This window comes from Cynocephalus volans, chromosome 2 (assembly GCF_027409185.1).
Source record: "Cynocephalus volans isolate mCynVol1 chromosome 2, mCynVol1.pri, whole genome shotgun sequence".
NCBI classification, from domain to species: Eukaryota; Metazoa; Chordata; class Mammalia; order Dermoptera; family Cynocephalidae; genus Cynocephalus; species Cynocephalus volans.
The window spans coordinates 204,165,896-204,175,878 of NC_084461.1; the positions used below are offsets into that span (position 1 = coordinate 204,165,896).

The 9,983-nt window shown below is 49.6% G+C and overlaps 1 protein-coding gene across 1 annotated transcript; it reads right to left on the bottom strand.

The window, feature by feature from the left end:
* Nucleotides 1-222: 222 nt before the first annotated feature.
* On the bottom strand, nucleotides 223-9,983 carry LOC134369608 (SEC14-like protein 3). The gene is made up of 12 exons (XM_063086165.1): nucleotides 9,930-9,983; nucleotides 8,790-8,865; nucleotides 8,491-8,534; nucleotides 8,301-8,360; nucleotides 7,089-7,277; nucleotides 5,852-5,947; nucleotides 5,119-5,179; nucleotides 3,526-3,609; nucleotides 1,931-2,037; nucleotides 1,411-1,550; nucleotides 1,151-1,320; nucleotides 223-344 (listed from the first exon to the last, which is right to left on the bottom strand). The coding sequence occupies exons 1-12, from the start codon at nucleotides 9,981-9,983 to the stop codon at nucleotides 223-225; spliced, it is 1,203 nt and encodes a 400-aa protein (XP_062942235.1).

The window sequence follows — 9,983 nt, forward strand, 5'->3', positions numbered from 1 at the left end:
TTGCTTCTTTCTCTTCTGCAGCCTTTGTATCCTCCAAGGCTGTGTCTCTCATACCTTTCCTGATCTGACCACAGCAGATGAATCTTCCCAAGTGCAGCTCTTTCTGTACTCACTAAGTCACAGACAGAGTCAGGAGGACTAATGATCTATTTCAGGGAGGGAGAGCAAGATATATAGAGAGAAAGCAGAGGGTTAGGGGTGTCTGAGAAGGGAGGAAGCCAGCTAGATAGGAGTGAGCTCTTTGTCGTATTTCTGCATGCCCTCATCGGGGAGCAGCACTTCCACTGTGAAGCTAACCTTCTTGGCGTGGACAAAGCTATAGGTGTTGTCGAAGCGCAGGACATCTGGAGGACAAATGGAAAGATGGGCAGTTGGATCTGGCTTCACACTCTTTGTGTCTCTGCCCCGGTCATGGGGAAGGACAGGTTTGTGTTTCCACCAGCTTTGTTTGCCAGGCCAGGGCAAGTTCCCACCACGCCTTTTCCCTTCCCCATGGGAACTGCCACCCCAAGCAGGGACTGTAAACAGATGCTGACCTTCCCCCTGGCACATGCCCAGGCCTGGCTTTAGTTGCACCAACTGGCAATGAAACAATGGTCATTGCATCCCATTGTCTCCACACCTGGACACTCACATAACAGGGGGTGCGAAGGGGACAGTGGGAAATACCGGAGGCCTCCCAGTTCCCCTGGGCCAGGGCTGCTGCACACCCTCTGCCTCCTCACAAACACCCCAAGAAGTGAGCCAGCCAAGAGTCCTTCCTAGATTGACCACTTTTGCCCAGGGTTATGCAGCCAGCCCAAGGCTGAAGTGGGACGCTAGCACCACACTCAGCTATGTGGCTCTGCACGAGTTGATTTACTCCTCGGAGCCCCAGTTTCCTCATGGGCAAAGCCACACCTGCCGTATCGATCCTTGCCTGTGTCCTGCAGCCTAAGTGCCCTCAACTCCTTCAGGCCTGTGTTTCTCTGGCTCTTGGTGCACAGTAGGTGCTCATGAGTGTGGACTGAGTGAGCATCTGTGGGAATGAATGGCACTAACCCAGGCTTTGGAGGGGGGGGATTGTCACTGTCTCTCTGTTTACTCCTCTAAACTGTGGGACAGATGGCTTCAGCCTTCTGGACCCAGGTCCCAGGCAGGGCAGACTTACAGACGCCAACCTCTGAGCAGGTGAGGCTCCCGTCTTCAGGCACCATGTGGGCATTGCAGCGCTGGCTGGGCAGCACCTCCATCATCTCCCCTGCCCGCTGCCGCTCCCCCATCTTGGTCTTCAGGAAAATCCCAAAGCCGATGTCCCCACCATCAGATGAGAACTGCCACCTGTGGGGGGGGGGGACAGGTTGCTGCTCAGCCTGATGGGTCCCTGAGGGGTTAGGGCTAGTCAGGTGTGGAACAATGGCCTATGCCTACCTGAGGACACAGCCTGGAAACAGAATCTCGTATTCCACCTGGTGGGAAGAGCCACGGTTGATCTGCACTGAGTGCTCGTATTGAGTCTTCACCTGGTCCCGCACATACATGGACTTGGGGATCTCCCCACCATAGTTGATCTGTGGACACAGGATGGGATGGGCTTGCTCCCCTCTCCTGGTCTTTGTTCCTGACATTTCTCCTGCCCTAGATACTTTCTCCTGGAAGTATACCGCTCAACATGTTCCCTACACCTCCTACAGCCTTCCCTGACCTTCCGGGCTGGGCCGGGGCTTCCTCTGGAGAGCTTCCCCTTCCAGCTCATCGTCTGAGCTAAAATTCCCTCATTTCTTGTTTGTCTGTATGGCTGTTGAAAACCCCAAAAGGGCAGGGCTGGGATTGTCTAGCCCAACACCTAGTTCACAGGGGTTTCTCTACAGATATTTGTGGAATGAATGAGTGGGTGGGAAGGAAACCCAACTCTGCTCTCTAACCCTCCCCTGTCCTGGGCTCTTCATACCTTGGTTATACACTTGGGATTCCCATCTGGGTCAGTCATTGTTCCCCCAAATTGGACAGGCAGTTCCTCAGGACTGATGAATTTCAGCAAACCTTCCTTCCAGTTGTCTGGGAGCAGCAGGATTGAAGGATGGTTATCAAGCATAAAGGGGACAAATTATCCTCCCATGTCCACCAGGCTGACCTGAACTTGGAGAGAAACCCTACAGGAGGTTGGCTGCCAGGGACAATTCCCCATTCCTCCTCCTCTCAGTATCATGTTGCTATAGAAATGTGTTTTCCCTTGGCTGGTGGGGCTGCACATTCTTGAAGGTCATCAAGCCATGAGTAGTAAACCTAAGAGCTTTCTAATTGTCTCAAGGAGACCTTATAGCCCAATGAGACCAAGGACCTTGTTGGAGTCACTCAGTGAGTAAATGGCATACTCATGTCAGACCTCTCGGTGGGGGATGGACAGCCCTGGGGCTTTGGAGAGACCCTCCCATTTCATCATACCCCCTCCCCCACCAGCTTAATCACCACAACCATAATTGCCATTATTGTTCTTCATACCCTAAGAAAATCTCTGAGCTCTGGGTCTGGGGATGTCACCATGGCCCCAGACCTGTGGCTAATCCAGCTTAACCCCCGCCCCATGGCCATGAGAGATTTCTTTTTTTCTGTGGGATAAGGGCAAAGACAACAAAGCCTGGCATACTAGGGCCAAATGTGCACAGCCTCATGGGGCACCCAGTGGGGCAGAGGCCTTGGACTTGGGGCCTGGACTTTGGCCGTAACCCAAACTGCTCCAGGATTTGGTGGGCTTAGAAGGCAGGAGCCTGGGCTCCTTAAACCAGGCTACCTTGTGATTTACCAAGTGGAACTGGGTAGAGGCAGAGGCTCAGATATCAAGAAGGGAGAGAAAGTGAGCACTTGTAAGACCCCTCTGCCCCTCATCCTCATCCCTGGATCCTCAGTTTTCTCGATTCTGTGAGCTGACCATTCATTCTACTTGAGAGTTTTTCTCCAAGCTCAGGGTCATTGGTTTGATTTTAAGAACTATTTCCCATCCATCTTACTGTTGCCCATTCACTTTTTAAAATAACTATTTTTCCTACTATCTACTTTTTTTTTTTTACTTACTGACATTTCCCATGACATTAAATATTTACTCACAGCATTATTTTTCATGCTTCCTCAAATTCATCAAATGTATGCATCATTATTTACTTATCCAGTCTCTTCTTGTTGGGCCTCCCTTCTCTGAATCATGGCTACTCTTCCTGATCTTCTTCCTCATCTTCCTCATCCCAAGTTGCCTTTAGAAGCACTGAATTTATGAATGTCAAAAGGAAACTGAGGCCCATAGACCAGAGGTTAACTGGCAACCAAACTGAAACCCATAAGGAGATACATGTGAAGGCCTTATTCACCAAAGACGTATGGCAGGAAGTAAGGCATAGGTAACTGATAGACTATAGGGTGAAACCCACCTCACTTTCGGGATGAAGGAGCCTCTGACCCTAGCTGATGTGTGAAGTTCTGGATGGGGTGATGAGCCAACCTCACTTCAAAGTTCCTGTATAGATCTCAGAGAATGGAGCTGGCACTACTTACTTCCCAACACTATAATTTTCCTGCGAGTGTCCTCACTCAGGAAGGGCTTCATGAGGTTGTAACCCACAGGGAACAGTTTGGTGGCTGGAAAGATAGAAATAAAGATAATGGGTAGAGAAAAATTCCACTGGGCCACTCTCTCCATAATGATAATAGTTAATAATATAGACAAGTTTTGACTAACTCTAGATAGTTTCAATGCCCTGCATCCAAAAAGCCATCCAACCAACTAGCCAACCAGCCAACAAACAGCCAACTAACCAATCAAGCAACCACTCATCCAATCTATCAACCACCTGCCCAGCCAACAAACCAGTCCGTCATCCAATCTTCTAATCAGCCACCCATTTAGTCAACCAATAAATAAGCAACCTACCAAACAGCCAACCAACTATTCAACAAGCCAGCCAACCTACCAACAATGAGTCAACCAATTCACCTTCTAACCAGCCAACCAATCAGCCAACTTACTAAATAGTCAAACAACCACATAGCAAATCAGCCAAACAACAAGCCAACTAGCCAACTGAACAGCCAGATAACTACCCAACCAATTGTCCTCTCCACCCTAGAGCTAACTATTCAAACAACCAGCCAGCTAACCATCCAAATAACCAGGCAACCATTCAAGATTCAGCCAAACAGCAAACCAGACAGCCAATGACCAACCTGCCAACCAGCTACCCAAACAACTAATCACCCAAAATGCCAACCAGCCCTCCAATCAGTCAACCAAGCTAACAAATAGCCAACGAATCAGCCAGCCAACTCTCCAACCAACCACCAATCAATTGACTAGCCAGACAACCAACAGGCTGGTCAGCTGGACAACCAACGAAGCAACCAATTGATCAATGAACCAACAAACCAGCCAGCCAACCATCAAACATCCATCCATCCTTCTGTCTACACACCCACCCAAACAATAACCACCCCAAAACCTATTGAACCTCCACATGGCCCCAGGTATGTGAGGGATACAACAGAAGTGGAGAATCAGAGCCCTGCCTTCAAGGAGCAGACGATTCAGCCAGAAAAACAGGATGAACACACATAAGACAACTGGAGGTCCTCAGAAGGCAGCAAACAGGAAAGGCAGGATTGGGCTGCACCAGCTGCCAATGCCAGAGGCAGTTGGGGGAGGGAGAGATCATCACGGGCAGGAGAAATGATGGTACTATCAGAAAGAACTGGGGTTGGAGCTACCCCCTCTTGCAGTAAGGCTAACCATAGAAGTTACCGTTTATTGAGCACTTACTCTGTGCCAGGCACTTTAAGCGATTTGCATGCAGCCAAGAACCCAGCCTTCTTCCTCAAAACCCTGAGACAAGGGCTGGCCTGTGGCTCACTCGGGAGAGTGCGGTGCTGATAAAACCAAGGCCACGGGTTCGGATCCCTATATAGGGATGGCCGGTTAGCTCACTTGGAGAGTGTGGTGCTGACAACACCAAGTCAAGGGTTAAGATCCTCTTACCAGTCATCTTTTTAAAAACAAACAAACAAAAAAACCCCTGAGACAAAGGCACTGTTATTGTCCTCAAGGAACAGATGAGGAAACAGAGGCACAGATAAATACAGTCACTTGCCACACACCTTTCACAATGAGCATGAACTTCAAGGTCTCTGGGTAATTCTCTTCAAGGAGGCCAAAGAACTGTGGAACCAAGAAAGATCCTATCAGAGCCCACATCTCATCTTCTGCTACCCTCATCTCCTTTGTAATCTCCTGTCTGGAGGTTTCAGAAAACTGTGGAGTGTTTTCTTTTTTGTTATCACCTCCACTGGCCCCTGGAGGTGACCTTCTCATCTCAGACAATTATAACCACACCCTAATAATAATTACAAAATAATAATCATTTTTAGGATAAATGTCACAGTAATGATAGTATAATAATAATGATGATGATGACTACTATTGATTAAATGCTCACTGTTAGCCAAGCACTATGTACACACTTTACATAACAGCTCTGAAGTATCCCTGCATCGCTATTCCCATATTGTAGGTGAGGAAACTGAAGCACAGAGAGGTGAACCGACTTTCCGAAGTCACAGAGCTAGTGGTGACAGGTCTGGGAAAGGTTTGGTGGAAGCTGTTTCTTGTGGTCTTGGAACAGTGTTATCCCTGAAACCTGTCCTGTGAGATCTTCTAGGAAACATATTAAGATGTTTTAATATGGATCTTGAGTCGCAGTGATGGGCCCTGGGAAGGAAACCACCTTTTACTAAATATTGGCTGTGAGTGAGCAGCATGGTCACCGCAGGCCAAGATGGTCATCAAAGCAAGTCGGGGGGTGGAGGGGATGTTCACAGGCCTTCTCCTCACCTCCTGGTATACTTCCACCAGAGGTTTCCAGAAATGCTTCAGTCCCAGGCCCTCGCAGTCAAATATCATCACAATGGTCTCGATCTTCTTCCCCAGCTGCAAGGATGAGAGAAAAGAGCAGTTCCAGGGTTCATGGTGCAGGCTTGGAAGATGATGACCTGAGTACATGACCCCTCAGGGATTCTTCCAGCCCCCCCACTGTGTCCTCAGAGGAGCAAGGGGACAAAACAGTAAATGTATTTCCTCACTCATCCATTCATTTATCTATCCATCCATCCGTCATCCATCAATCCATCCACCATCATCCATCCATTCATCCATTCGTCATCTGTCTATTCAGCCATCCATCCATCCATAAATCTATTCATTCACATCCATCCATCACCCATCCATCTATTCATCTATTCTTTCATTCACCATCCATTCATCATTCATTTATCCATTCATTCATCATCTATCCATCCATCCATCCATCATCCATCCATCCACCCATCCATCATCCATCTATTCATTCATCCATCTATCCATCCATTCATCACCCATCCATCCATTTATCCACCCATTCATTCATTCATTCATTCATCCTTCCATTTGCCCAACTGATATGTATTAAGCACTTATTTTGTGTGAAAGTATAGTGAATAATGCACAGTTCTTGTCCTCAAAGGGCTCACAGATTTGTTGTTGGGGAGACTGACAAGCAACCAGAGCATTCCAGTCCTGTGATAAGTGCTGTGATGGGACAGCACAAGGGCTGTGGGAACACAGAAGAAGGGTATTTAACTCAGATGGGGGCCTCAGAGAAGGTGACACTAACTTTGAGGCCTAAAGGATAAATAAGAGAGAGCTCAAGGAAGTTGGGGGAGGTAGGTGTGTGTGGTGGCGGGTAGGGTTATTCAGACTGAAGCAATGGCAAGGGCAAAGACTCAGGAATAGCAGTAACTACTACTATTGGGAAATAAGTATTAGGCCCGTGTGCTAAGCCATATACTTGTATGATCTCATTTAACCTTTGCAACCATTGTTTATTATTATCCCTGTTTTGTAGGTGAGGAAACTGAGGCTCAGAGAGGTGAGGTGACTTTCCAAGGCCACACAGCTGGTAAGCAGCAGAGATGGGGTTTGATGTGAGAGCCCTCTGACTACGGAGGTAGAGAGCACGGGTGTGTTTTTGGGACCATGGCCTCCAGCACATCATCTGCCCCCAGCCACCTGCCCCACCTGGCCTGGGGCTCACCCGCTCTGTCTGCAGGTCACACTCATGCAGGATGCGCTCACAGTCTCTCATCTTGGTCTTGAGCAGTTCCTGTTTGGTGACTGAGAAGAGCAGCCCCTTGGGGTCGAGTGGCCCGATGATGTCATACCACATGGGGCAGCCATCACGGTCATAGCCGCACAGCCCCCCAGGCATATACTTCTGGATCACCTGGGCATGGGAAGATACATAGAACTTGGTATTACACACCACCCCAGAGACCCCCAGTCTAGGCTGACCTGGGGAGCTGAGACTACACATACCATGTTACAAAGCACTGTTCCTCCCCTGGAGGGCGTGCTATTGTCCCAAGTGAGAAAACAGACCCTGCGGGGGAGGACCTTACTCACAGCCTGTAAACGGCAAAGCCAGGTTTCAGGCTGCCTAGCTCAATGCCTCTGGGCTCCTTACATCTGCCTCTAATGTCTCCCATGTCACTTTCCATGGAGAAGAGTTGGGCTTAGCTATGGAGAAAGCGGATTCTGAAGGCTAACAGATCTGGTTCAAATACAGATACTGCCGCTTCCCCTGCTGTGTGCCCTTGAGCAAGTGGTCACCTCTCTGTAAAATGGTTTGGATAGTCCCTCCCTCTTGGGACTGTTGGTTTATGAGATAATGTTGGCAAAGCATAGTCCTTGGCTCAGAGAACATGGCCCACAAACGAAGCTGTGACCATTACTCTACTAAGACACCAGTAGTGAAGTGTCCTCATCAATGCATTGGTGGGCTAAGGTTCTCTCCCACCCAGACAGGACACCTCGAGCAAAGCCCTAGTGAGGAGGAGCACATAGACATAGACTAACCGTGGTGGTTAACAGCCTGGTTTCAGAGGGCCAGACAAGGCTGGGCTCAAATCTCAGTCCCACTTCAGGGCTATGGGACTTTGGGCAAGTTGCTTAAACTTTGCTGGGCTCAATGTTCTCATCTGTAAAATGGGGACAAGAGTACCCACCTCATAGGGTTGTGATGACTAATGAGCTCGTGCTGGCAAATTCAACCTAGGCTTGTGTCTTGCAAGGCCCCGGGAAATATTCATTATTATTACAGGAGAGTTGCCTGGGGGCCCAGGAGTTTCACAGATCTCTCAGGCTCATTACCTTTCACTCATGGTCTCCAGTGACCAGAGGCTGCTTGGGTGGTATGTCCGTGAAAGACTGAGGACTTTTTTGGGGGGAGGGTTAGGGATTGGCTCACCTCTGGGGGCTGCCAATCAAGGATGTTGTCAATGTCCATGGTCTTCCGGAACTCCATGTACTGAAAGGGAAATGATTGGTAAGGCCCCACTGGGATCCCCACACCCCAAGAAGGGGATGAGCAGGGAATCGAGGCATGGATTGCCCCCCACAAGGCCCCTCCCCAAAACTCCAGGGTGGATGGGTCTCACCTTGCGGAGCATGGCCTCTGATTTCTGCAGGTCAAAACTGCGAGCTGTGGGAAGATGGAAAGAAAGGCATGAGGTGAGAAAGAGTCTTCCTCCTCTTGCCCCTGGCCAGTGGGAGCTACAGAGGACACTGGGGGCCTGGATAGGACTTGGCTTTCCTACCCCCTCCCCTCCTCTGGACCTGAACACATGAAGCAAGATGGTGTGGCCAGTTCCTGAGAGCCACAGGTCCTTCTGGAGCAGCTGGGACCAGGACCCTCTCGCTGCCACCGGACATCAACCTCCCCTATCTCTGCCCTCACCTCGGAGCCAGCGCAGAAGGAAATAATCATCAGGGTTGGGCAAGGCAGGCAACACGTCCTGGACATTTTCTCGGAACTGGGAAGAGAGATGCTGTTGAAGTGGCTCTGTCACATTGAACCCTGGCCTTTAGACTCAAAGATTATTTTATTACCCCTCCATCTCTTCCACAGTCTGGCCCACATTGATGGAAAGATGGACTAATGGATGGATAGAAGGAGGGATGGATCATTGAATAAGTAGGTGAATGGAAGGAAGATAGGTGGGTGATAAATGGATAGAAAGAAGAATGGATGAATGAATGAGTGGGTGGGTGAATGGAAAAAAGGAAAAAGAAATCAATGGACGGATGGATGGATGGATGGATGGATGGATGGGTGGATGGATGGGTGGATGGGTGGATGGATGGGTGGGTAGGTGAATGAATGGAAGGAGAGGTGGGTGGGTGAACAGAAGGAGGGAGATTTCTGTGGGTGAATAGAGAGAATGAGGGATGGGTATGTGGATGGATGGGTGGGAAGACAGACCAGTAGGTGGGAAGATGGATGGGCAGGTAGAAGAAAGGACAAATGGCTGGGGGGTTAAGTGGATTGGAGTATGGATGCATTCTTAGTTCCCTCCATGTGTTAGTCCACCAAGACTTCTGCCTTTCTTCATCCCATCTTCTACAAAAACATGATTAGTGATTATGCGTCCTCTTCCCCACTATGAGTGTGACAGCACTCTGCTCCTTCTCTCTGGTTCTTACAGACTGGTCATCTTTCAGGGCCTCAGGGAGGCAGAAGGAACAGTTTAGAGGGCAGACCAGCAGCAGCCTTCGGCTCCCACCTAAGGGACCTGGGAGTGAGGAAGGTGGGGGCAGTTGCCAGATAAGGCTCTCTAGGTCTGGTTCCTGGAAGAGAAGTCAGGTGTGATGCTGGGTAGGCTGCTTCACCCACACTACTGCCTGGATGTGGTGCTGTTCCCCTGCCCTGGACAAGACTGATGTCACTGGGCACCATGGGACTTCTGCCTTTGGAAGATGACAGCAAAGAATCAATGTCAAGAACACACTGAATCAACAGAGTGGAGCAGAATTCTGGCCACTCCGTCCCACCCCCCTTCAGCCCTCTCTCCTGGGGCTCTGGGGGAGGGACTCTCACCTTGGCCAGTGCCTCTGCCTGCACGGGGCTCAGGTCTCCGACTCGGCCGCTCAT

What these genes read in the sequence shown, in the direction of transcription:
- LOC134369608 (XM_063086165.1), bottom strand. Translation starts at nt 9,983, where the DNA reads ATGAGCGGCCGAGTCGGAGACCTGAGCCCCGTGCAGGCAGAGGCACTG. An exon ending in CAGAGGCCATGCTCCGCAAG is followed by an intron (nt 8,361 to 8,490) that starts GTGAGACCCATC and finishes TTTCCCTTTCAG; the next exon opens with TACATGGAGTTCCGGAAGAC. An exon ending in GTTCATGCTCATTGTGAAAG is followed by an intron (nt 3,610 to 5,118) that starts GTGTGTGGCAAG and finishes CTATCTTTCCAG; the next exon opens with CCACCAAACTGTTCCCTGTG.